The following is a 26361-nucleotide window of genomic DNA, read 5'->3' as shown; positions in this document are numbered from 1 at the left end:
CTACATTGCATCTCGGCCTCAAAGCACTCAGGCGTATCCACCTCGATCATCGGACTCACGAAGGACAACAAACCGCCAGTTAAATAGAAGGACAGACGCAACGCGAAGCACGGGAAGATAACACCGGAAAAAAGAGCGAAGCAGAGGAATACAAGTCACGCGGAGTTCGCTGGGATGTGACTAGCCACCTAAATTTAGGCATGGTGTCGAACGTGTACAAGGGCATGAAGAAGCAGTATGGAAACGTCCGACGCAAGATCGCGGAGCGAAGGTGACGGTGAACGATGTTAGCGTGATTGAGTGGAGAAGTCGCGGAAGTTCGCTTAACGACTACTCTGGGAAGTGCCATCGATGCGAGGAGTAACCAGTAAGTAAAGACCAACGTCGGAGAAGGTGACATGTGACTCCCGTGCAATGGACTTCGCTGAACCGTCTTCTCCCACCGATGGGCTACGTGGAGGCCGTACGTACCGGTACCCTTGGACTATTGTTCCGAGGTGCACCTCCATCTGCACACCTGCGTAGTGGCAAATGCAAACGTTCTCCAAACTTACATGGATTTCCGACCGTTCCAAAAGTGACTATCTCCATGGGGCGTTCAGGTGCGTATCTCATATCTTTCGAGTACCTTACACAGGATGTTTCCTTACTTGCATGCTGTGCATCGCCTTGCGCCCACTTTCAATATGGCCATCAGGTGTTAAAGCTTGTTCGCCACGTTTCAAGGTCGCTGTTTCCTGCCTTCGTCAAATCCTCCTCTCTACTCTCTCTCGATGCCTCTCCCATTATCGACTGTCACGCCCAGATTGTTCCGGGACTGTTCTTCCCAAATTGTCTTCGAGACTTCAACAGAGGACTCTTTGGATGCAAGGCACCTTCGCTCATTGCTCAATACAGTGATGTCCAAAGGTGCCATTGGCATCTCTGCTTCGTATAGAAGCAATTGCCAACTTGATGCTATTGCTTTGTCCTCATCGTCTAGGGCTCTGGTGGTGCATCTCACTAGCGGTGATTTGTCCCTAGGCGGGAACCGTAGCAAGCAAAAGAGAGTTATCTATGGAAGGAATCTCCTCCAGCAACAAATTCTCTGCAATGCAAACTACCAGAAGTACGCTTTTAAAATGGATCGCATTGCGATCGCATTGTACTTGGACATGGCACTGTGCATTGATGGCGCAGTAGATATGCTCTCGGTGTCGTTGAGTGACAGGCGATCCCCACAGGCGCTTATGGATGCCATGGGTGGCGAGTTGACCTTACACAAGCCAAGCGTGAAAGCGTTATTTTTCAATAATGAGTCGTGTTCTGTATCAGATTCAGTCCTTGTCCACCAAGCCTGGGCAGCTTGTCAGGCGGCTATTCTTCCTCACATGGCCGCGCGCTTCCAGGCATTGGGAAGCATCAGAACAAATATGATACCAGATGAAGTAGGTGCTGGTGGCCAAAATCAATCTGTTCGCTCACACTACCTCGCATTGTCTCTCTTGTACAGCATATGGAAGCACTTGCCAAGATCTCCCGTGATGGGGAGCTTTTAGATTCCTTGAAGCCACTTTCCGTGAAGAACGATGTCGTTCCAGAAATCTCAGTGAAAATGGATAAACTCACGTTGACCTGTGGTCGCTATCCGACTCGTATTAGAAGCTCGACTCAGCAGGTATGTTAATAAAAATGAATTTGAGTCAGGTGCACATGAACAATTTTTTTGCATAGTTCCTGCAGATAGAAACACAGGATGGTATTCAAGTTCCGGGTCGTGCTGTCCACGTCGAAGGACGGGAAGCTCAGATCGAAATTCTGAGTTCCTTTGATGGCGGCGAAATAAAGTCGGTGACGACAATCGGCAAGGCAGACCTCACGTCTGCAGAGGCTTGTCGCGAAAGGGTTGTCCTTTCTATCTTGAAGGGGGAGTCCGCCCTATTGTCTCATCCGTTTTTTAAGGCCATATGGCTTCCCAAACATCCAATTTGGTGGATGCCATCCGGCCACCTCACGCCCAGGATACCGATTTCTTGTGTAAATCTTAAAGTCAATCTCTCTCAGGCAAGGGCCGTCGAGAAAATCTTGTCTGTTTCAGGTACAGATCGAGTGGTTTTGATTCAGGGACCCCCAGGCACTGGCAAGACGACAGTCATCACTGCTGCAGTTACCAGCATTATTTCGTTCCCAGATGCTAGTAGTCGGACTGTCTGGATAGCTGCACAATCGAATGTCGCTGTGAAGAACGTTGCTGAGAAGCTTGACAAAATAGGCTTCTATGACTTTGCATTACTGGTGTCGAAGGAGTTCCACTTTGATTGGTGGGTGCTCACATGCCTGGAAAATATTCTGCTCAGCAAATGTCATAGGCACGAGCATCTTTACAAGAGGCTTGAACCGCGTCTCATTCGCTCTGAAACGTTCAGTCGCAATGTCATTGGCGCGTCCAGGCAACTCCGCGGCGCCAGGGTCGTCATGTGCACCCTGGGCATGTTATCAAACGACCAAATTGCACCCTTCGTCGACGTCAATCCAGTGGATATTCTAATCTTTGACGAAGGGAGTCAGATAGAAGTCGGAAATTATCTCCCGGTTTTGGACCGTTTTAGGTACACCCTGGCGAAGATTGTTTTTATTGGAGACGACAAACAGTGTAAGTCATGACCGTGGCCCTTAGTTCGTTTTTTGACCGCGTTGCAGTGCCACCTTATGGTCAAGAGGACATTTCGACACTACAGAGCATCTTCGAAGTCGACCACCTCGCCAAAGAAAAACTGTTCTTGGACACACAATGTAAGTCAATTCGTTCCGGCTCACATATGTCGACCGACCTCTCCAGACCGCATGCCAAGCGCTATCGGTGACTTCATATCACAAAATGTCTACGATGGGAAGCTGAAGACCTGTCACGAGAACTCCGTCAGTCTACCATGCCGCTTCGTCAATGTTGAAAGAGGACAAGAAACACGATCAGGAAAGAGTTGGACAGTGTGTTACTTTCTTGATTCCAGTGACTGTACGTTGATATCAAGGTAGAATCCTTCAGAAGCACAAGTTGTAGTGCAGATTGCTGGTGCATACCAGGCTAATGGACTAGACTTTCGTATCATCACACCATACGATGCCCAACGCGCCCTCATTGAACATGAGCTGGAAGAGACAAACTTACATCATGAAGACAAAGTATTCAACGTAGACTCATTTCAAGGTTTGCTCTCTCATCCCGGTTCTGCCTTTCCAGACTCACCCTAGTTCCAGGCAACGAAGCAGAACACATCATCATTTCTGTGGTTAGATCGGATAAACTTGGCTTCCTGGCTAACCAGCGACGAACCAATGTCATGCTTACTCGCTGCAAAAAAACCATGATTATATGCACGAGCCAAGCATTCATTTGGGGTCCAGCGGCGTCTACTCTTATTGGAAAACTTGCAACCGCCCTTGGACCACAAGCGTGGGTACATGGAAACCTTCAACTTATCGTGCCTCCCCTGGATGTAGTACCGCATCACCCCAATGCTCACTTAACTGCGCACCGCTTCCCTGCGTTCACAAGTATTGCAGAAATTGCAGATACACGAATCCGAGGCGGTCACCCACCTCCTAGCTCTCTGACATTACCTTCCTATCGACCACACGCACAAGTATGTTGGGATGCTCCACTCATCGCGCCGCCCCAGGACCCCAACACGTACTCGACTGCACACCACCTCCCCACTTTCACAAAAGTTGCAGACAAACGAACCCAAGGCGGTCATACACCGACTAGTTCTCCGATATCACCTCACAATCGACCACAAGCGTGGGTATATGGGGATACTCAACTCATCACGCCGCTGGGACAGGAGATAGTACCGCATCGCTCCAACACTCGCTTAACTGCACACTGCCTTCCTGTGTTCACAACCGCTGCAGATACACAAACCCAAGGCGGTCACATACCCGCTGGTTCTTCGACATCACCTTCACAATCACTCCTCACCATGTTGATCGCGCCAACGAAACACTTCTGGAGCCCATCCTACGTCAAACAAGAACCATGTATTAAACACGCGCGGCGGGAAATAGGGGACCATCGTGGTCCCTACGTTAGCTAGCTAAGTACCACGACAGCGTGGTTCAACATAATAATAAAAGGAAAATGTTGCTACTCCTGGACTTCAGTAGGCATGTCGAGTAGTAAGGTTGGCTCATTTGAGCTCGTTCTCGATGGGGTCTTGTAGTTTGAAGCCTGTTATCCACTGACCTTCGAAATGCTCTGCACGATGTCGATAGAATATCCAAGTGTGTTGCGACCTGCCGTCGGCCAGAGTCGATGCGCACGGCAAACGGTGAACCCTCACGGTTAAAACAATTTCTGTAATGAGGTCACTCTGCCATCCACCACATTGTAGTTTACACTTTCACCTTGTGGTCCAGAGGAGGGTTTTATTTGCGCAGAAGCAATTACAGCAAATTCCGTTCCACAGAACCGCTTCGCGTTGTCGAAGGAAGAATGGCAGACTGCTCAGCAGAGTTAGATAGATGGCGTCTGTTCCGAAGCTTGCCCCGAACCTAGTGCAAGTAACAGTACCTTTTTCTCCCTGGAGTGTCATCCGGCGGGACCCGTAAGTGAAAGCAATAGCGGAAAACATCACGTTGCCCTACGAAGTGTCGGGGTGCACTCACACGCAGTATATGGAAAAGCCTTCGTCCTCACTCGCGACTACCCACGTACACGCCACTCGACGACGTGCTGTTACCCCTTCACCGCAGGACTTTCGCTGCGGTGACAGACACTAAGCTTGGGCATCACTTGGCTTCTGAGTTCACCGTTGCCATCTAAGAGAAGCGGGACATCAACAACTAACACCTTCAGTCCAGCAATACGGATGGGCAGTTGAAAGTCATCAGGGAAGAAGCAGCCACAGAATCTACCGTCCACGCGTGCGAATATCTGCCAATGTGACACTCCACCATCGGGCACGTCGGATCCAGGGGGGTTATCACGCCGTCCACCATTAATGTTCACTTCAATTCCCGCAACAGGGGTCTGCTGCACCTAACCGCAGCACTTGACACGGCTGATACGTTTCCCCGGTATGAAATTGCTCATTCGAGAGGAAGGGAAGCCGCGAGATGCATACAAGCCTGTCAGACTGTGGGATAGGCCAGATGACGACCGCATGGCCAGACGACTAGAGCATTCTATAGCGCGCACGACCGGCGAACTCACCCTCATCACAGCAATCCATCGTGACGTGCGATCAGCGGGCTGATCGAAGGAGACCTGTATCATACGAATCTTCGCATATCTGGGATGATTAGATGAGATTTTGTGGAAGAGAGAGGTGAGTTCAGGGTAATCCGGATTCCACGATGAAGCCGGGCCCGCAGTTCTATCGCGCCCAACGAGTGCTTCCGACTCCAGGTACGTCTTGAGGCTACCCTATTATATTATTGTCAATTTAGGAAACAACCTGTGTGTATTCGATAAAACTCGAGTCAATTTTTGAAGCTGTAAACAACCAGATGAGAGAACCAGAAGCCCTCCATAAGACTATATCTGATCCTTACCAGTTTGTCTTCGCATGAGTTCCTGAACCATGATTTCATCTCTTTCTTGCTACTTTTGTGGCCCTTGCCGTGCTGCTGTAGACGTGTTGGGAAAAATGGATTGTCCGTGAGTTTGAAGTGAGGATGCCGGGACGGTAACTGACAGTACCGGGTTGCCGTTGCATGCGGGTCCTTCTAAGTCAGGTGTTAAGTTTGTTCACAGCGCTATCGACATCGAGGCTTTGACAGGATTAATGCACGCTCACCACATTATGACTCCACAGGCACTGGGAGATGCATAGCCCAGCGGAACGACAATTGTTCTAAAATGATCATCTGTACGTTTATGTGATTCGATACCGTGAGTCGTGACCAAGACATCACATTGGATCGGGTAAGTGCAGCCCACTATGTCCGCCATTAGGCTTCTGCATCGCCCATAGTTGTCGTGCGTTTGACGTTGACGGAGTTATGGAAGTATGCGCTTTCTGATCTTACATGGGCGGCGATCATCGAGCTGAGGTCATCTACTCGTTAGTGCCATATCGAGCTCCTAACCTTCCCAAGTTCTGTAAACCGGCATCGGGAAACGTGGGCACCGGTGCAGTTTTCAGTTTCTGAAACTCCTATCTGAGTCGCTGGTCAGGGCATGATGGACAGGATTCATGGAAGTCGGTGGAAAACGGTGTCACGGCCATACATGCCATTGGTACCTACTGGTTGTCCTCGAAGTCGAGAGCCTTGAAATGGCAGTCTCGTCCAAGATATAAAGCTCGAATGGCCTGGCACTTAACCTCATAACCTACAAACACAGATAACCGAACAACAGCTATGGCATCAGAACGCGTCCTCCCCCGAGTCGCCCCTCTTTCTGTTTGGGCATCGTCACGCCTCAATTCTCTCCTGCGAAGCGAGACGACAGACAGGTTCAACAGGATTTTTGACGCTACTTTCGCCCAAGACCTCGAAGTCGTCCTCAACGGGAAGACTCTCACTCGCGACGAGTACAAGAAGGTGTTACTCGGGCAGAGTGGGGCGGGACCCTCGGCAATCACAGACGTGCATATTGAGGGAGAGACGGTAGTCAACCCAATCACTTCTGAAGATCGAATGGTAGTAGGTCGGACCCTGGGACCTCTTCGTACCGCGACTAAACAACGTATACCATAGGGAGGCTTCGTTGGCATGTTCTACACACTTACGAGCATCTCCAAACGTTTCTTTGTGCTCGGCGCACCTGCGAGGCACAAAGACGTCTCTACTATTAACCTGACGTATGTCCCAACGTGACCTGTGTTCAATGTTACTCAAAGGTTCTGATCGTTATTACAGCGTGAAGTCGACGGTGCCTTACCCGGCCACCCGCTTTCGTTACCCCGACCCACGGAGGATCACTGCAGTCAACCAGATTCTCCAGCCCAAGACCCTTATCGTCTCATTCCCTGGGTCGGTTCTGCCCGCGAACGAGACTTCTGGCTCTGGAAAGGTAGAGCTAGGACCCGTCAATATTACGCAGGTGGAGGAGGAACTCAGTGTTTTGGGGAATAAATTCAGCACTGCGTCAGTCCCTGAGGCCGACATTGACGAGGAATGAAGTCTTTGCTTCCGCCAGTATGTAGACGGTCACGCAGAAGGTGATGGGACGGAATGCGTGACCACTGCATGCCGAGCTTCCTGTATAATTGAATCCTGAATTTGATTTGTGTATCTGCTATGTTGCCTGAAGTTACATCTGCACGCGAGTACTCGGCCCAGCACCGTCAGATATTATTCTGCTTAGTGCAGGCCTAGGGCGCTAATAAGCACGACACGGAGGTTCGAGGATGGCTTTTTTCGTTCACATCCGGCGCACGATACAATTTGGCCAAGTAAAAGGGACTTGGTTAGATGGACTAGACTAAGTACAGTGTCACTTAGCACACTTTACAATGGATTTTGCACTTTACAACCCATTCCTGATGCAAATTTCCCACTTTTCGTTGGTTAACCCCGCCTGAGGGCGGCCTTTTCTTTTAAGGAAATTCCCACGGCATTGCCACCTGCAAATTTTTCGAAACTAAGTCGATGGGGCTTTCGAGACTCAAAAGCCTCATCAATATCAGTAAAGTGAGCAACTTCTCGCTTATAGTCACTTGGGGTGACAGCAATCAACGGGGTTTACATAGAGCTTACGACAAATAGATCTCGAGCGCTGATTGGTGGATCAGATAGCAAGGGAAAACGAATAAAATAAAATCACAATCAGTAGTTCTGTATTACTTGTTTTCGCACTCGACTTAGTTCACGTACTTAGTTCTTCACAGTATCTGAGCGCCATTAATGAACGGTATACATTGATTTTCACTTCGTCGACTACAAGCTACAAGTCATCATGTATCGTATAATAAAATTCCTTGCTCGAGAGGGAATTGAGGTAGAAGTCGTCATAGAGTTCCAGCGACGTCTCTGATGCGACATTCCGACTGACAGTTTCTCCGTATTTTGGTATGAGCTCGACTGTGTGGATAACATCCAATAACGGAACAATTGTACCAACCCGGGACTTACTACCATTAGCACTGATGTTGAACATACGATGGACAGTGTACATTCCGATCTCAGGTTGGTCAGACGGTGTTGCCACAAAGGCAAAACACTGGACATAGAGCAGTGGATTAGAAAGGTCGGGGGGGAGGGCATTGCCCCTTGTAGAAAGTGCAAACACCGCGCGTACTTGGACAACAAGTGTGGCTGGGAGATAACGACCATTAACACCAGGAAATGCAGTTTTTAATCCACTTACTTGGTGTGCTAAAGGGGGATGTAACACGAGCCAGTACAGTGTCACATTTTCCATAGGGATGTTCGTTCGAAGGTGGCAAGGCTTGAACCTGTTGGCTTGGTAAGATCGTAAGTGGCCGGAGCCGCGACTGCATCTGGATCCGGAACTTCGACCATCCTTGGAGCAGTCGACTACGGAACGTGGAGTTCCAACCAGCTATGTTATCGATGTAGGAAAGGAGTAGTGAAGGGAAGTCGGGAAGGCAGTATGTGGTGGATAAGTAAGATGCTGGCTTGTCGGCGAAGTCGGGCTTCCGAGTGACATGGAATGCAGTCGTGGCATCGTCCGAAACAAAACCTTGTAAGGAGTGATTGCGGGGGTTGCAGACCTAGTAAACGAGTAGATTTCTTCTTGAATGACTGGGGGTGCGTGAGGCATGCTGTCATGCTCTGCAGATAATATGTTGCTGAGTGATGTACCACTGCGGTGCAGAAGAGTGTAGAGGTCAAACGACGTATGGATTCCTCGCGGTCGAGGCGTAGCACGATCTGTTGTGTGAAGCCAGTCTTCCGGTTGGTACGCAGGAACGGATCCTTGCAATGAGTGATCAACAGGCGTTCGCTCACATCTGCTGTGTACTGGATGAGGGAGCCGATATTCCGTATGCTAGAGCCAAACAACTGAAATAATTCGAGTTTCGGTATCTGGAAATGGGGGATGCCACCAGTTTTTCCTCTCCGTGCGCCTGCATCTAGTATGGCCTGCTTGTACAGGTGAAACTCTTCTAAGCATGTTTCCATTTCTCGGATGGAGGAAGTCGTGAACGTTGGAGCCTGGGCACGGTAGATGAAATCGACTATTGCGCGAATAGCGTCAACGAAATCTGGACCCGCCACGCCTGCTATAGTTGCAACGATCGTGCGCTGAATGTCCCGATGCTCACGTCCGGTCATTTGTTTCACACGCGATACCCCAGTGAAATGGCGAGTGCCAATGTACTTGTGGTGACAGCGATAGCGAGCATCCAGTTCGTCATCTCCAAGTACCCATTTGCACCATTTGAGAACGTGGTCAAAGAACCACTTGTGACAGGAGTGAAGGATTTCGCCAACAAGGAAAATCGCAGGATTTGAAAACTGCCAGTCTCGCCAAAAAGGAAGTTGAACACCACTAAGGTGATGCTTCTTGGCCGCCACTTGGAACTCCCGGATCTTCCAAGGGTCTATATGCTCGCCTGTCGCTGAGCATATTTCATGCAGCGTCTTCAGGGTGAGCTGGCCATCGCGAGACGTATGTTTGATCGCATCACCAAACTGGCTCTGTATAGCGGTGGTGACGGGCGAAGCGGACCTGGCGATACGAGTAATGCGTTACATGACTTTGTACAGTAGTAGCGAGTGGTGGGATATACTTGGCAACACAGGCGATCATCAACTGCTCCGGCAGATCAGCAGTATATGCGGCAAGAGGCGTGAAACAATATCGAGTATTATTGTGAGAATCGGCCATAAAAACGCCGTTGTGCGCAGCAACCTTCAGGTTCGCGCAAACCATGTCGATGCATCGGTGCCATACACGAGCCTCTAGGATGGAATGGAATTCGGAGTGCGCGAGAAATTTGGGGATTGGGGTATACGCTATGCACGCCATGCGTGTGCTGTTGCTTTTATACGGACTTCTGAGTTGATGTTGGCAATCGTGAGGAATAACGGGTGCATCTCACGATCTCCGCTCATTCTTGTGACCGGTGCATTGTCCGATGCAAGGATGACAGGGACGATAGTGGCACCGTCTGGAAGCTCATTCTGTGGCATTTTTAGGAAGGTAGCATGCTCGCATGGACAAATCCTCACCTGAATTCGATGTGCCTCGTCACCCGACATCCACTCGCCGCATTCGCGTTCAGCGCCCTCGTAAATGTAGTATGGATCGTACATCATATTTTCGGCGAAGGCCGGATTCCCGAATATGTCCTGCACGACTTCCAAGGCGTCATGCCAGTAGAGATAAATAGGCTCTTTCGTAGCGTAGCCCTCGGCACAGAGTTCTGTGCATTGCCAAGTTGAACCTTTGGGGATCATGTCCAACCACGAAAGAAGCTGCTCGGCGGTTCGAAAGCTAGGCTGGATATTCTTAACCTGTACAAGTGATGTAAGATTTATTGAATTGAAACCAGGCTGTTTCTTACCAATTGGAGCTTCAAAAAGTCGTTGATCTGCGTTTGGGAGAGGTTGCGGTAGAGAAACTTCCCAAAATCCCATTCATCCTTGGAGGAAAAGTGGAAGTAAGGGTTGTCTTTTCATTTGGGCTCATACTCGTCTAGCCTCATACGCTCCAGAGTATTCAACTGACCCATATCGTAGATATAGCCAGACTTCGGGTGATATTGACCGACCCGCGGCGCATGAGATTTTGGTGGCACACGGAAGGCGGAAGGCGTGGGGAGTAAGTGCTGACCGCACCTGAGATCATCCTGCAGATGGAGGCAGACTGCCATAGTTGAGGAGAACACTTTCCCGCAAGCGGGATAATTTGTTAGACGCCTAGACAATTCATTAGCATTAGACTGAGACTCGAGGAAACAAAATGGGACACACTCATATTGCGCAGAGGAACGGGAGCTAGGCGAAGAGCAATAAGCAAGAACACTTGCCTTTTGTTAGAATGGTAGTAGATTTGAGTAAGTAAGTTTTGGGGCTCAGTTGTCTTGTTAGACAGTAGAAAGCAATGTGGAATTGCAATGATGTTAGGGGAAAAATCCCCAGGTTTATATACATGAGTAGATACGCATGGACCAGTAGTGTAAAAGGAAACTACTACTATGTATAGTATGGAACAGTGGAGAATGTCATGGAATATGACATATAATATGACATCATAGTGGAGCTGATTGCTAAGGCATGTCAGATGATCAACAATGTGTTATGACATGTGTGTGTCTAGATGTGTCTAGATGTCGGAACATATAGAATATTTCCAACACTCCCCCTCACTCTAAAATGGGAGTGTAACAAGTCCCATTGACGAGCGATTAAGCTCAAATTTTTGCCATGTCAAAGATTTAGTAAGACCATCTGCTTTTTGTTTATCCGTTTGAATGTATTCAATACCGAATAAACCATCTTGTACACATTCATGAATGAAGTGCCATTGGACATCAATATGTTTGGATCGACTGTCCGATACAGGATTCTCAGCAATAAAGTGAGCTCCCATATTGTCGCAGTATAATATGGTCTTTTCTGTTTTTAACTTTAATTCATCAAACAGCATTGATAGCCATATACTCGGCTTCTGTAGAAGAGAGTGTGATCATCTTTTATTTTCTTGAATGCCAGGAAATAAGGGAATTGCCAAGATACATGGCATAACTGGTGGTTGAATGACGAGTATCTTTATTTGAAGCCCAATCAGAATCCACAAAGCCATAAATCTGAGATTCAAGACCAGAATATTATAAGGCCAACTTTGGTGTAGATGCAATATAGCGAACTATATGCAGGGCCTTATTGCAATGATCCTCAGTGGGATTTGCCATATATTGTGACATGCGAATGACAGCAAATGCAATGTCTGGTCTAGTGCCAAGTGCCATATAGGGTAAAGACCCTATAATAGACTGGTACTGGCTTTGGAGTGATGATGTGGCTTGGTAATCTGATGGTGCTTTTTCTGGTTGATATCCCAAAGGTAATGGAGTGCAAACATTTCAAGCAGTCTCCATGTTGAACCTTTTAATGACCTTTTTGACATATGGTATTTGATCCAGGTATAATTCCTTTTTGGATCAATTTTGGTGAATTTGAATACCAAGGTATTCCTTGACTTCACCAAGGTCACAGGATTCCCATTTCTTCATGAATTCTTGTTTCTTGGCTTTAAGAAGACAAATGTCTGAACCAATAAATAGACCATCATCAACATAGACCAGAAAAATGATTATGCCAGCTTTGGATGAATGGATATAAATCCCAGCATCCACTTTAGAATGTATATAGCCCATTTTGAGTAGAGATTGATGAAGGGCTTTATTCCATGCAAGTGCTGCTTGCTTTAAGCCATATAAGGCTCGAAGCAGCTGATAGACCTTGTGTTCTTGACCCAAAACTTTGAAACCTTCTGGTTGCTCCATATAGATTTCTTCATCAAGATTTCCATAAAGAAAAGCTGTTTTGACATCCAGGGCTTCCATTTCCCAATTTCTTTGGGTAGCAAAAGATAGTAGGATTTGAATGGTTTCAAATCAAGCCACTGGATAGAAGGTATCTTCAAAGTTGGTGCCAAATTCTTGTGTAAAGCCTTTTGCCACAAGATGAGCTTTGTAACGACCATCGCTTTTAATTGTGAATACCCATCGACACTTAACAGGTATCCAATTCTTTGGAGGATCCACTAAAGTCCAAACTTGTCTTTCCTCGATAGACTTTAATTCGTCTTTCATGGCATCAAACCATTTCTTTTGAAGATCAGGAGATAATTTTAGCACATCTTTATAATGTTCCGGTGATTCTTTAACCCAAGCAGCTAATGCAAACTGGAAAGGATGCATTTCTGCTTCTTGATTGGGCATTCCTTTTGGAGAATCAGGAGTGTCTGGAATAGGAGTAAGTGGAGATCTAGGTGATGGAGGTGTAGTTCCTTGTGGATGTTCAGTCCACTGATGAGGAACTTCAGGAGGAATTAATGCAGGAGGGAACCTTGGAGATGGAGGTCTTCTTTCTTCTGCATATCTCCAAAAATCTTCTCTGGAATTATGAGCATGCTGTTCAGCATTTCGAATCCACTGTTGTGCTTGATCCTGATTTTGTTGTATATCTCATTCAATTTGAATAGGAGGTCTATCTCCATAAATGTTTTCAGGATGAGATACTGGTATAAAGCAATGCTTTGGACAAGGTTCTCTGTCATCAGCAGGTGGTTGAGCTCTGCAAACATTGTGCGAGTCACCTTGAATAAATTCTGGTTGATGAGGATGCTGTATATGACAAGGGTCAACTGGTGGTACAGCAGCAGGTGCTCTTCTTGGTTGTTGATGAGCTCTAGGCTGGTCCACAGCTCTCTGCTGTGGGTATGGATTTTGTGGTTGTTGTGGAGTAGGTGGATGACTTAGTGGTTGCTGGTGATGAGGCAGCGGTTGGATCTGATCAGGATCTGGAAGTGAATGAAGGCTTTCAGAATCAGATGAGGAGTCCTGGTCGTCTTTGGAACTAGGGTCAAAGGTCTTGGTCTTTTTGGTATCCAAGCAGAAAGGAAAAGAGTCTTCTACAGATTTTGCAGTGCGAGAAAGAATGATCTTTTGACCATGTAGAAAGTGGTATCCTTTTGTATTTGGTTTGTAACCAAGGAAAACCATTTCAACTGCATGAGGTTCCAGTTTATCTTTTTGTTGTTCTTTTGGAACCCATACAAAGGCTTTGCAGCCAAAGGTGCAGAAGTATGAGATGTCGGGTATTTTTCCTAAGAAAAGTTCGACTGGAGTTTTGAAAAGAATTCTCTTGAGAGGAGTTCTGTTGTATACATGGAGTGCACAATCAAAAGCAAAATTCCAGAATCTTTTTGGAACACAAGCTTGATGTCAAATAGTCCGATTGAAGCATTCTGCACAACCATTCTGTTGTGGTTGGTTGGCAATTGATAGATGATGGGTAATTCCGTGCGAAGAAAGGAGCACTTTGAAGGTAGAACCCATAAATTCTCCCCCTCGATCTGAATGGAGCACAAGTAAATGATGCCCAGTAGTATTTCGCATGGACACCATCCAGTTGGCAAAAGCAGTATAAGTGTCAGATTTATTTCAGAGGTAGAGACAGAAACCATAGGATGAGTAATCATCCAAGAGGGTTAGAATGTATTTGGACCAAAAATAAGACTTGACAGGTAGTTCAAGAAGGTCAGCATGGACCAACTCTAAAGGTTTTGTTGCTTGCTTTCAAGAAGGTTTAAAAGATCTGGAAGACAATTTGCCTTGTGCGCAACCTTTACAAGGAGTAAGTTCCCCCTGTATTTGTATGTTTGGTCCAAATCAGCAAATGTGCCAGAGAACAGCCTGAGCTGGGTGGCACATGCAATTATGCCAGAGAGACTCTTGAGAAATCCTTAGCAGAGGGCAAAGGACCCCATAGGCAGTGGTAGGTGGAAGCGGTACGCCCACAAACCAATGAAGAGGTGAAGTCGGTGAAGCTACTTTGGCTTCAAGGACAGTCTGGCCATCTGGTGCTTGGATTATCTCACTATTGAGTGTCGCTGTGCTCTTGTACCCATTTTTCAAGAGTGCATTTCTTGAGCATAATCTCTTTGAGAAGAGAGGACTATAAACAACATTATGAAGTGGTAGGTTACTGCCATTTTCCAGGTGAATAACCACTGTTCCTTCACCAAGTAATTGAACTCTACTTAACCCAGCAGTTGATGCAAGGGAAGGAGTTGTAAATTCTCGAAAAGTGAGGAAATCAGTTTTAAAGGGAGTCACATGATGTGAGGCTCCACTGTCCAACATCCATATAGACTCACCCTTTGGAAGGTTCTTATAACTGACATGTACACCCAAAAGGTAACAGTCATAAGAATCGAAAGGCATGTCCATCAAATGCAGAAGGGAGATATCCCGATGCAGATTTGTTTGGATCATACTCAATGTCTGGATTATGCTTTATATGAAAAGGTTTACATACAGATTTTTCTGGCACAGATTCATGAAATTGAGATAAGGACATAGGATGGTTTTTCTTTTTGAGATTCTTTACAAGTACGGATTTTCGGAGAGATCCTCCATTGTTACAATCATGTCCTTGAAATCGAGAGGCAGACTGATCATTATTCTGTACTGTCAGCAAAGCCGAACTGCCATTATCCTTAACATTCCTATCCTCCACCATGTTCTCACCAGCCAAAAGGGAATCTCCCACTTCGTATTGAGGGGTTGCTGGTACTACTCAGACATATCCTGTCCAGCTGAGTAGTGGAAAGGGGAATTGCCCTCTGATAAGAGTTTGCATTCTCCCATTCCCAGCATTCCTGTGGGGATGAGACCACTTGCTGGCAAGTGAGGTCTGCTCAGCAACAAATTGAACATGTGCAAGGAGAATTAGATTTGGGAATGTTAACATGAATCTTCACTGACTCAACTTGGTCAAGTTGGTATTCAAATATTTCATTGATATACCAGGGTGTGAGTTGGCCTGTGGATGGAGAGACAGGATTATGGGGAGTATTTCCCACAACTTCCATTGCCATAGCAAGGTCCTGTCGAGACAAGTCTGGATCATATGATTCAGTCTCAGTGATGACATGAGATCTGAGATAAGTGTCAAGATCATTAGAATAGACTCGTTCAACCAGAGTAGGATCCGGGAGAGAATATTCTGGAGAGTCTTCATGGATAGGAATATCAAGAGCAGTAATATTGAATTCCTCAGCAGCATTCTCAAATTGTTCCTGATCAGGGTATACATCCCATGATCTGGAATTAGGATCATAAGAACTCTCAGGGAGTTCTTCGATGTAAGCAGAGTTTAAAGTTTCTGCTCCTTCAACTTTGAGATTATTGGCTTGGGCTTTGCCCTTGCCTTGGTGACGGTTGTGGCCTTGACCTCGAGAGCCAGAACCTTGCTGCTGTTGTGGGTAAGGAGGTTGGTAACCTCCATGTCCATGACCGCATCCTCCTCAACCTCAGCCTTGGAAAGATCCAGAGCCAGATCCACCAACATGATCTTGCATATTATGACCACCTCTGCATATGTTACGGAGAGGAGGTTTATTCATACATGCCAGAAGCAAATTTGATTCTTGTTTTACTTGGGTCTGAGACAAAGACCCAGCCTTTTCAGTTTGTGGAAGCATAGATTTGCCCGATTTGTGGGCCCAGACTTCTTTCATGTGTGGTATAACAGTATTGGGAGAGAGTTGATCAGCAGGAATTGAAGAAAGAATATTGATGGGTGCTTGTTCCCAAGCTTGAGACATAGCATGAACCAGGATGAGAGCTTTCATTTTATTATTCAGGGTAATACCCTGAGCTGTAATGGCAGTAAGGAGCATAGTGATCTCCAATATTTTGGCCATTATGTCATCCTTTGGTTTTATTTGAATGTGAATGAGATGTTGGAACTCCATGAATGTAGTCATTGTGGATGGAGCACCATAACTGGCTTGTAAGGCAAGCCATTTCGCATTTGAGGTAGCAAGGCCATCAATAGACATAGCAATCATTGGATCGCAGTAGAGAGTTAGAATTCCTTGAGTGTGGGTATCAGAGGTCGTCCATGCATCAATTGCTGGTTGTCCAGCACCAGCTGCAGGTTGAGCAACTGTGCCATCAACGATTCCCATAATACCAAGTGTTTGCATGTAAGCCTTCATAAGAACCGACCAAGAGGCATAATTGACTCCATTTAATTTTGGAATCTGTTTCAAAAGACCTTTGGACATCTTTAAAAGTCCATGAGAAGGTGTTCATAGAGGAATGAGTGAGTCGGATGAATTTTAATGGATGGAGGATTCAATGTGTGGAATCCGATTTGTTTTGGTCTGCAAGCAGATGCTCTAGCAGATTGAGATGGACGGCGATAGTGAGGTTTGGGAATATGAGGACAAGGATTTCGCCAAATCTTTTTGATGCCTGTACCTTTCTCAGCGAATCTCTTAGCAGAGATGTGAGAATTATTGCACTCTAGACTTAAAAAGTCTAGCGGAGGGAAATAATGGTAGCTCAAAATGCTCCAGTTGCAGTCATGCAACGGTATCCCATCTGAACGAAATCCAAGATATGGATCAGCACAAGAATATGGTACATTAACAGTGAAAGAATGATGAAAATGAATATCTTTTACAAATACTTCAAGTGTATTGTAAGATTTGTCAATGATACAACTGTTAGTTCCCAAATGGTATCACCCTCCTGATACATATGGTACATCCATCAAGCTTGGAAGAGGATAATTTTTGGTGTATGGCTCGAGCTGCACGAGCTCAGCTAAGAGCTGTAGTCTGAATTCCACGAGGTCAGGGTTCTGCAAGATAATCGAATGTATCTTTCTCCATGGCACATTCGAGATCATAATTAATCTCTGTTGTGCTGGGCCAGTAAGTGAAGTCAGAGTGAGCAGAGTTGGAAGACCAGAAAAGATGCCTGTTAGCAGGCGTATATCGCAGCTCACTTCCCATATCAGCAGACTCCTTGAATCATTGTATAAACCCATATAGGTTGCTATCAAACCAGTCTCGTCCTTGTCAGTGTTCCTGGAACCACCTTGGGACACACTGGATGTCAGTGCTTCTGTCAGCCCAAACTCCTCTGAAATTCCACTCCAAATGTTGGTTCCAAACTTGTAAAGGAGGGATGAGGCTGTTGAAACATGGGTCATAGAGTGGATGGGTGTTGAAGTAAATGTAGATGAAAGTGTCGTGCATGATGGAGAAGGCCAGAACAGTGAGGAGGGAAGGATCTTCATAAGTAACACTAGGAAGATCACAACTGTTGAAGTTAGCAATAGTGTGAGGAGTTGAAGTATGGGTTAATTTGGGAAAGAAGTCACTTAGATAGCTGTGGAAGGCTAAATGGAGGCCAGGATAAAAGTACGGAGAGTCAAAACTGGGAAAGTGGGGCATGTTCTGCCACACTGTTTCCACAGTATTGAGCAGAACAAGGTACATGGTGGGATTTGGCTTTTTGAAGTATGCCATAGACAAGGGAACCACCTCTCTCCAAGATGAACAGTCACGTATGTACAACATCTCAACAAATTCTATAATCTCCTTAACTGCATATTTCCTCCACTTTACTTCATGCATTCCATCGTGGTGCTCAGCAGCGAGCAATTCAGTTTTCTTTGCAATGATGAGAGACATACTTTGAAAAGACCATAGATTAGTTCCCATAATGACAGTGAAGTGCCACAAACAAAGTTAAATTAAGTTGAACTCAGCATTGTTGTCAGGAATGACAGTGAGAATGAGTTCTGGATTAAGTAATTCATTCAAGGCAATGACATCCTCAGGAAGAGGAGTCAGAGCATGATGCAGGGGTGGTGCATCAGCAGCCTCAAAAGCATCATAAGGGGGTACAGGATTGAGGTCAGCATCAAAGTCAATGTCAGGAAGATGGAAATGCAAATAATGTGGAGGTGGAGTCAGAGGTCGATGAACAAGTCTCTGAAGAAGAGCTCTGCAAACAACTAAGTCTTGTAACAATAGTTGTCGCTGTCGCCACCAAGTGGAGAGACCTAGAAATGAGAGCCAAAATGCGGTAGAGCATATAAAAAGCTCCCGCAAGTGAATCGGATCGAGACCACCATAATGAAGTAAAAGAACTGCCTGGTTTAACCCAGCAGCTAGCGACACAGCAAAGATAACTACTACCATCCCTAGTGCATCTAGGCCTACGATATCCATAGTGATATGCCCGTCAGCAGTGATCACTCTATGCAGATATGTAAATAGCACACATGCCTAGAAGGTGGGGCTCATAACCTATTGCACAGAGGAACAGGAGCTAGGCAAAGAGCAATAAGCAAGAACACTTGCCTTTTGTTAGAACGGTAGTAGATTTGAGTAAGTAAGTTTTGGGGCTCAGTTGTCTTGTTAGACAGTAGAAAGCAATGTGGAATTGCAATGATGTTAGGGGAAAAATCCCCAGGTTTATATACATGAGTAGATATGCACGGACCAGTAGCATAAAAGGAAACTACTACTATGTATAGTATGGAACAGCAGAGAATGTCATGGAATATGATGTATAATATGACATCATAGTGGAGCTGATTGCTAAGGCATGTCAGATGATCAACAACATGTTATGACACATGTGTGTCTAGATGTGTCTAGATGTCGGAACATATAGAATATTTCCAACAACTCATTGTTCGACAGGGACACATAACTACCATCCCCACTTTCTCCTGGGCCAGTAGACTCAAGTTCTGTGCTCATTGTGGTTAGATGATTATCAGTTCTGTCGAGCGAAATTTCCAAGTCTTTCAAACTCCGCCACTCTTCACAGGACAATCACTGAGCAGAGGACAGTTATGGAGAGATATGAAGGTAAGTCTACCCAGTCGTTATGGTCCAACAGTCTATCATGACAGCCACACTATCAGATACGCCACCTGCAAGGGGTAGCACAAAAAATAAACTAAGAGCCCCCAGTTCTTCGTTCACGGGCAGGTCTGCTCGTCAGCAGTCGTCTCCATATCGCAAGCGCTACCAACATTCATTGCCCCAGGTCCCCTTTATGAGGAGGGCGTTTTCAGGTGTCGTGCACTCCCCTCAAAGCGCAGACGGTGGAGCTGGAAAGGTATTCCTGGTTGTAATCCTCATGAGATTTGACTTAAGCTCTACCAGGTCGAAGAGGCTAGGAGAAAGACAGCCAGAACAGAACTAGAACAGTTTCAATTTCCAAGCGATGTTCTGTGGGAGGCCGTAATGGCTCAATATGCCGACTGCGAAGCAACCCGTTACCGTATAATCACTGCAACATGGGAGATCGAACGACTTGAGAGGTGGAAGTGCTTCTTCGACCGTTCTCTGAACTATCTCCAAGAGAAGAATACTACTTCAGTGTCTAGATTTGAATTTTTCAAGAAGTGCTGTCTAGATCTTGGTGGGGTTGAGGGTCGCCCAGAGGAGAGGGATATCTTGATAGAAGCATTGCAGAGAGACGCTGCAGCACTGGGCGCCATGCAGAAGGATCTCAAGGACACTGAGGAAGTTGCTATTTCTCTGGGTGTCCTCGACGAGTCGGAGGAGTCTCAGAGCTTCTACTTTGGGGTTACAGATTCCGGTGATACAGAGGATTCTAACCCAAGTGACACTGAGATTCCGTTATATCCAAGCGACCCTGCCACGAGTGACCCAGAGGCCCCCCCCACAAGCGATCCACCAGCCCCGCCCACAAGTGACCCAGAGGTTCCGTACACGAGCGATCCCGAGAGGATTCTTTTTCCGACGGAAGACTCTGAATGGTATGTGGTCTTAACCTTGAGCCCTTACGAGCTAATGACGGTAATTACTTCACAGATAAGCCTTATGACTCGTAATGTGTAGTGACTGTATCACCGCATTGTACACCACATCGAACGCTATGTAATATCTTTGCATGCTGTCTATGCGTCTTTATCACTCTGGCGATGTTCTAAATGAGGAAAGAAGTCTGCCAAATCGCGCATTCTCGCTGACCTGCCTAATTTGCATTCATTAATATTGTCCCTGTATTTGCTGAGAGAAATATACGTTTGAACTAACTAGGTTGCATTGTATAACGATGGGGGGAATCGGGGACGAAAGGTGCGCCGGCCATACTCCTTACCAATCCAGCATGACATCTGACAATACTGACAGGAGATGAAGAAGCCCACAAAGGGCAGCGGTCTTAACCCGTGCTTACAGCCTGATGGGTCTCAGCTCGGCATTCCCAATGAATTCACTGAAGACCCCAGCGGAGCCTCTCAGCCCATTATGCTGGCAATGAAGAGCCGCTTGATGAGACATATGCAACCTCATCGTCGACAGCTGCTCGCATGGCATACAACTATACGCTTCCCTCATCGTTGGTGGCCGACGGCACATCATACGACTATCCACTTCCTTCATCATCGATGGCTCACCCGACGTCATACTCAACAGCCTTCGCCCATATGACAGCGCCATGGGCAGTTGAGACGCCAGCCCCGCCAAGCACAACTTTGATGCGCGATCGCCTCTCAGAAACCCCGATGTCACATCACCCGGCTGGTGACGCCCTCCCATTCTGTGGGGCACCGGACTTGGCTACGACAATACGGCCGATGTGTCTTCCGACGCCATCGATTTTGCAATACCCCCAGGAGTTGTCGTTCGAGGGCTCCCAGCGAATTTCCCAAATTGCACGACCCAGCCCTTACCCTATTGTTTCAAGTGGCATCCGGCGTGTCTTTGCATATGGCCCACGACGTCCCTCTGAAACAGAGCGCGGTTCATTTGTCATCATCGGCGTCATCAAAGTAAGTCATTTATGAGTTAAGTATGATGGTATTGTAGCTAATCTCAAGCCAGGCAGGAGCCAATCACACGATCACGTCCCGGCGCCAAACTCGTCGCACGCTTCTGCCAACTTCTACACTACTACCGCCACCAACTCCCGAAGCTCCAACGAACGAAACCGACGAAACCCCAATTCAGAATATAACGCAACTCCCACCAGATCAACTAAGCAAGGTAATTCAGGAAGCAAAAAATGGCATGCGCCGCCGACTCGTTTGTACAAACATTTTCCCCACCCAAGTCGAAGCAAACTCGTTCGCAGAGGATGCAATCACTGACGCGCTTAGAACTCTAATAACAGGTACGCGTTATTCACATTCATTCCGCAACGCTTCGTGACTGCCATGCCAGATCCCCACTGCTGGGTCCTTGACAGAGCCAAAGATGGCAAAGCGATCTCTCAGGTTCTCCAAATACCTAATAGCATCCGAACACTCTTCAAGAACGTTGCGTGTGCGCAGGTCCTAATCGGCTATGGTATCCATGTGTGCGACGATGACCTCTTGCTCGACCAAACGCAAATCCGAGAATCTGTCTGTGGTCGCATCCAACACCTACTTCGAGATTATAACTTCTTATACACGGAGGAATGTACTTTGTTTGCTGAACTACACTCCCTGCTAACAACCAACATAGGATCCTCCCCGACGATTTGGGCATCATGCCCTCACCCATCTATTGATATCCGCCACCTGGACAATGCCGGGAGCACTCTTCAAGTCGTTGGACGTCGACGATGCGGCTACTATCGATGGTCTCGTTGCACTAGCCGGTGCTGCCCTGAGCAGCGCATTGCACGAGGACCGTGAGGGGGCAGTTTGTGTCGTCGAATTCTCAAATCTCCTTGCCGGTGAACGTTACAGGGAAATTATTCAAATCATTCGTGGTATGTCGACTGATGAAGAACTCTGCACTCAGTACAAAAAATATTGTTGAAATGTAGTACTGCTAGGCCGTAGTTATCAAGGTAGTGTTGGAAATATTACTATATGTTCCGACGTCTAGATTGATCCAGACTTACACGTGTATCAACACATTGTTCATCACATGACATTCCTTAGTAAACAGCTCCACAATGATGTCATTCTGACATCATACTATATGTCATATTCCATGACCTTCTGCACTATTCCTTACTATACTGAGTAGTAGTTTCCTTTTACGCTACTGGTCCGTGCGTACCTACTCATGTATATAAACTCAGGGATTTCTTCCTCAATCCCCATCGAATCAAGTATTCGTTCTTCACTTGTCTACTTGACAACTGAGCCCCTCAACGCTTTACAAGCTTACTTCAAATCTACTACCGTTCTGATATAAAGGCAAGTGTTCGTGCCTAGCTCTTCATTACTTCCTGTTCCTCTGCGCAATAGGTTATGAGCCCCGCCTATAACTAGGTGGCAAGCTATTTGCAGTATTTGCATAGAGCGATCACTGCCAACGGGCATATCACTATGGATATCGTAGGCCTAGATGCGCTAGGGACAGTAGTAGTAGTTTTCGCTGTCACTGTTGTAGCCGGCCTTAACCAAGCTGTGCTTTTACTTCATTATGGTGGACATGACCCGGTTTTTCTACGGGAGCTTGCTGCTCGCTCCGTAGCCTTTTGGTTTACATTCTTAGGTCTCTCCGCTTGGTGGCGAAGGCAACAATTCATGCTTCAAGAGCAGATTGTTCGCAGAGCGCTGCTTCAGTGTCTCATTCTTCGACCACCGACTCCGCCTCCTCATTACCTTCATTTCCATCTTCCCAATATCGACCACGACGCAGATCTTGACCCTGTTCTGCCATACGACGAGCTTGAAGTGCGTGATCCGCCTTCTCCTCGACGTGCACTGACTCCTCTTCCTGAGGAAGTTGCGGCTGTCAACGAGTTAATTAATCCTGCAGTCGTTCTCGCTGTCGAAGACATCGCTGAGTTCGATTTGCTTTAATCTCGTTTGCTTTGTCGCAGAACAAGGGCTAATTATTTAAAAGATGTCTCTCGTCGTTGCTAAAAAACTCGAACTCGCTATCGCTGAACAATGGGATGGAATGTACAATGTAAAGTGGCGGAAGTATGCAGTCAAGGAGATTATAGAATATACAGAGATGTTATATGTATGGGAGTGTTCTAACTGGCGAGAGGCGGTGCCTTCCTCGGTCGCTTTCTTCAAAAAGCCAAATCCTGCAACGTACCTTGTTCCTATCGATACCGTGGAAACAGCGTGGCAGGAGATGCCCCACTTTCCTGGTTTCGAATCGCCGTACTTTTATCCAGGGCTCCACTTAGCCTTCCATGGCTATCTTACCGATTTCTTCCCTAAACTTTCCCATACATCGACTCCTCACGCTATAGCTAATTTCAACGGTTGCGATCTTCCTTCAGCTTACTATGAAGATCCTGCCCTTGAGTCTGTTCCTGCGTTCACTGTCACCCACGACACCTTTGTCTACGTCTATTATAACATCCACCCCCTCTACGATCCGTGCTTCAACAGCTTCATCCCTTCTCTCCACATTTGGAACCAGCATCTTGAGTTCCATTTCCGAGGAACTTGGGTTGATGGATCAACAGATGTCCGATGTATCCCAAGGTGGTTCCATGAACGAAGACGCGGAGGAGACCGCTTTGATAGCGACCTCTTTAGGTTTATACGACGGTTTAGGGATACGGCAGATGTGGGAAGTTCCCTGCGATATAACTCTTCTAACTGGCATCTTTCATGGGGTCTCGCCCCCTCTGACACAGACTTCGCTTACTGGCCCGGATCAGAAGAGGTTTTACGCAATTTCGAACGTTGCATGGCCAACACTACTTTTGATTATCTCTCGGCTCCCTGACCTTGAGGAATTTGCACCACAGCTCTTAGCAGAGCTCGTGAGGCTCGCACCATACGCCATAAATTATCCTCTTCCAAACTCGCTGGACGCACCGTACATATCAGGCAGCCGAAACCATTGGGCAACTAATACTTGCAATCTTTACGAGTCATACAATTGTATCGAAGTATTAGTTAAGGACCGTCATCCTCGCTATTCCGACTGCTTAAATGTACCATATTCTTGCGCTGATCCCTGTCTTGGGTTTCGATCAGAGGGAATTCCATTGCATGATTGCAATTGGAGTTTTATGGCATACCATTATTTCCCTCCACTAGACTTTCTAAGTCTAGAGCGCAATAATTCTCACATCTCTTCTTGGAGATTCGCTGAGAAAGGTACAAAGGCACCAGAAACCAAAATGCAAAAGCGAAGGAATCCTTGTCCTTATTTTAAAGCCCATGGCACTCACAAGCATTGTCCATCTCAAGCTGCTAGAGCATCTGCTCGCAGACCCAAAAGGAATCGAGTTCATGAACTGAATCCTCCATCCTTTTTAATCCATCCAACTCACTCGTTCTTGTATGAACACCTGCTTATGGACTTTTGACACTAGATGTCCGAAGGTCTTTCTAAGCAAATCCCCAAGCTTAATGGCTTGAACTATGCCTCTTGGTCGGTTCTTATGAAGGCTTATATGCAAACTCTTGGAATCATGGGAATAGTTGATGGCACAATAGCTCAACCAGCAGCTGGTGCTGGACAGGCTGCCATTGATGCTTGGCATGTCTCTGATAACCGAGCACAAGGCATTCTCATGCTTTATTGCGATCCGATGATCGCAATGTCAATTGATGGACAAGCGTCTGCTCATTTGAAATGGCAGGCACTTAACCAATCATATGGAACTCCTTCGGCGATGACGACCTTTATGGAATTCCAACGCCTTATCCGTATTCAAATTAAACCAAAGGATGATATAATGGCCAAAATTGCTGAGATCAATATGCTTCTCGCTGCCATTACTGCTCAGGGCATCACCCTGAATAATAAAATGAAAGCACTCATCCTTGTCCATTCAATGACTCAAGCCTGGGAACAGGCACCTGTTAATATTCTTTCCTCTATTGCTGCCAATCAACTTTCTCCTGATACAGTCATACCTCGCATGAAAGAAGTCTGGGCCCATTGTTCGGGCAAAACTATGCTTCCTCAACAGGATAAAGCTGGGTCTTCTTCGACCCAGGTTAAACAAGAAACAAATTCACTTCTGGCATGCATGAATAAACCCCCTCTTTGCCAAATTTGCAGAGGTGGTCATAATACTTCCGATCATCAATCTGGATCAGGATCAGGATCCTTTCGCGGTTACTGTGGAGGTCGTGGAAGAGGTCGCGGAACTCATGGACGTGGACGTGGAGGTTACACTCCCTATAATCCACAACAGCAGCAAGGTTCTGGTTCTTGTGGCCAAGGCCAAAACCGTTGCCAAGGCAAGGGTAAAGCCCGTGCCAATAATTTAGAAGTCGAAGGTGCTGAACCTATCAATGCGGCTTATATAGAGGAACTTCCCGAAGATTCCTACTATGGTCAAAATTCCTATGAACCAGAGTATACTGCTCAGGGTCAGGAATTTTATGAAAATGCTGCTGCTGCTTTTGATGCTAGTGAAATTGATATCACAGCATTAAATGTCCCACCTCGTAACAACTCTCCCGAGTATTCTCTCCCAGATACTACTCCGGTTGAACGAGTTTATTCTTCTGACCTTAATACCTATCTCGGACAACATGTCATAACTGACACTGAGATGTATGATCCTGATTTATCCCGCCAAGATATTACTATGGCAATGGAAGCAATTGGGGAATCCCTCAATTATCCAGTTGATGTCACAACCGGAAATCTCGCTCCTTGGTATCTGGAGGAAATTCAGAATTTCCAACCGGATCAAGTTGAGTCAGTACTGATTCGTGTCAACATTCCAAGTTCTAATACCTGCCAATGCTCTATTTGTCGCCGAATAGCCAAACCTTGCGACCGACTGGGTCTATCCCTTTCGGAATCACAACAATGGAGCAACTCGGACTCTCATCCGAGGAAGATTTCCCTTCCCCCTGCTAAGCAGGACGGGTCATGTACGAGTGGTTCCCTCAAACCCTCAGTACGAGTGGGAAATTCCATTTTGGTTGGCGAGAGTGTGGTGGCGAACTGGAATGCAAAGGATCATGGCTATGCGTCTGAGACACAACAACGGACTGTTAATCTCT

General features: G+C 46.6%; 5 protein-coding genes across 5 annotated transcripts; 4 read left to right on the top strand and 1 right to left on the bottom strand.

Moving 5' to 3' along the window:
- Positions 1–1974: 1974 nt before the first annotated feature.
- Positions 1975–3443, top strand: F5J12DRAFT_727921 (P-loop containing nucleoside triphosphate hydrolase protein; the record flags this gene model as incomplete). Its single annotated transcript, XM_051741836.1, has 5 exons — positions 1975–2300; positions 2349–2632; positions 2819–2967; positions 3016–3187; positions 3238–3443. Coding segments are annotated over 5 exons (1137 nt in total), but the record flags the coding sequence as incomplete, so codon positions are not given.
- A 2902-nt stretch (positions 3444–6345) lies between these two features.
- F5J12DRAFT_727950 (uncharacterized protein) lies at positions 6346–7108 on the top strand (the record flags this gene model as incomplete). Its single annotated transcript, XM_051741840.1, has 3 exons — positions 6346–6627; positions 6685–6800; positions 6847–7108. The coding sequence occupies 3 exons, from the start codon at positions 6346–6348 to the stop codon at positions 7106–7108; spliced, it is 660 nt and encodes a 219-aa protein (XP_051595008.1).
- A 718-nt stretch (positions 7109–7826) lies between these two features.
- On the bottom strand, positions 7827–10818 carry F5J12DRAFT_864341 (uncharacterized protein). The gene is made up of 6 exons (XM_051747005.1): positions 10129–10818; positions 9921–10080; positions 9687–9858; positions 8790–9625; positions 8696–8724; positions 7827–8663 (listed from the first exon to the last, which is right to left on the bottom strand). The coding sequence occupies exons 1-6, from the start codon at positions 10534–10536 to the stop codon at positions 8262–8264; spliced, it is 2007 nt and encodes a 668-aa protein (XP_051595007.1). The 5' UTR covers positions 10537–10818; the 3' UTR covers positions 7827–8261.
- Positions 10819–19098: 8280 nt separating this feature from the next.
- On the top strand, positions 19099–20382 carry F5J12DRAFT_504732 (uncharacterized protein). Its single transcript, XM_051739759.1, has 4 exons — positions 19099–19312; positions 19369–19565; positions 19613–20232; positions 20288–20382. Coding segments are annotated over exons 1-4 (834 nt in total). The 5' UTR covers positions 19099–19296; the 3' UTR covers positions 20289–20382.
- Positions 20383–20515: 133 nt separating this feature from the next.
- F5J12DRAFT_864333 (uncharacterized protein) lies at positions 20516–22294 on the top strand (the record flags this gene model as incomplete). The annotated part of the gene is made up of 7 exons (XM_051747004.1): positions 20516–20554; positions 20609–20664; positions 20712–21249; positions 21302–21590; positions 21641–21822; positions 21926–22175; positions 22233–22294. Coding segments are annotated over 7 exons (1416 nt in total), but the record flags the coding sequence as incomplete, so codon positions are not given.
- Between the last annotated feature and the right edge of the window lie 4067 nt (positions 22295–26361).

Source organism: Pisolithus orientalis (genome assembly GCF_024613125.1).
Source record: "Pisolithus orientalis strain OTSU chromosome Unknown F5J12scaffold_63, whole genome shotgun sequence".
NCBI classification, from domain to species: domain Eukaryota; kingdom Fungi; phylum Basidiomycota; class Agaricomycetes; order Boletales; family Pisolithaceae; genus Pisolithus; species Pisolithus orientalis.
This window is presented reverse-complemented; position numbering and strand designations above follow the sequence as displayed.

Excerpts from the sequence above, each read along its gene's own strand:
- F5J12DRAFT_864341 (XM_051747005.1), bottom strand. The coding sequence starts at position 10,536 with ATGGGATTTTGGGAAGTTTCTCTACCGCAACCTCTCCCAAACGCAGAT. Across the intron at positions 9,859-9,920 it reads AGCAACAGCACACGCATGGC|AGGCTCGTGTATGGCACCGA; the intron begins GTGCATAGCGTA and ends ATTCCATCCTAG. Across the intron at positions 8,664-8,695 it reads GCATGCCTCACGCACCCCCA|GTCTGCAACCCCCGCAATCA; the intron begins GTCATTCAAGAA and ends CTCGTTTACTAG.
- F5J12DRAFT_504732 (XM_051739759.1), top strand. Across the intron at positions 19,566-19,612 it reads CAGACGGTGGAGCTGGAAAG|GTCGAAGAGGCTAGGAGAAA; the intron begins GTATTCCTGGTT and ends AAGCTCTACCAG.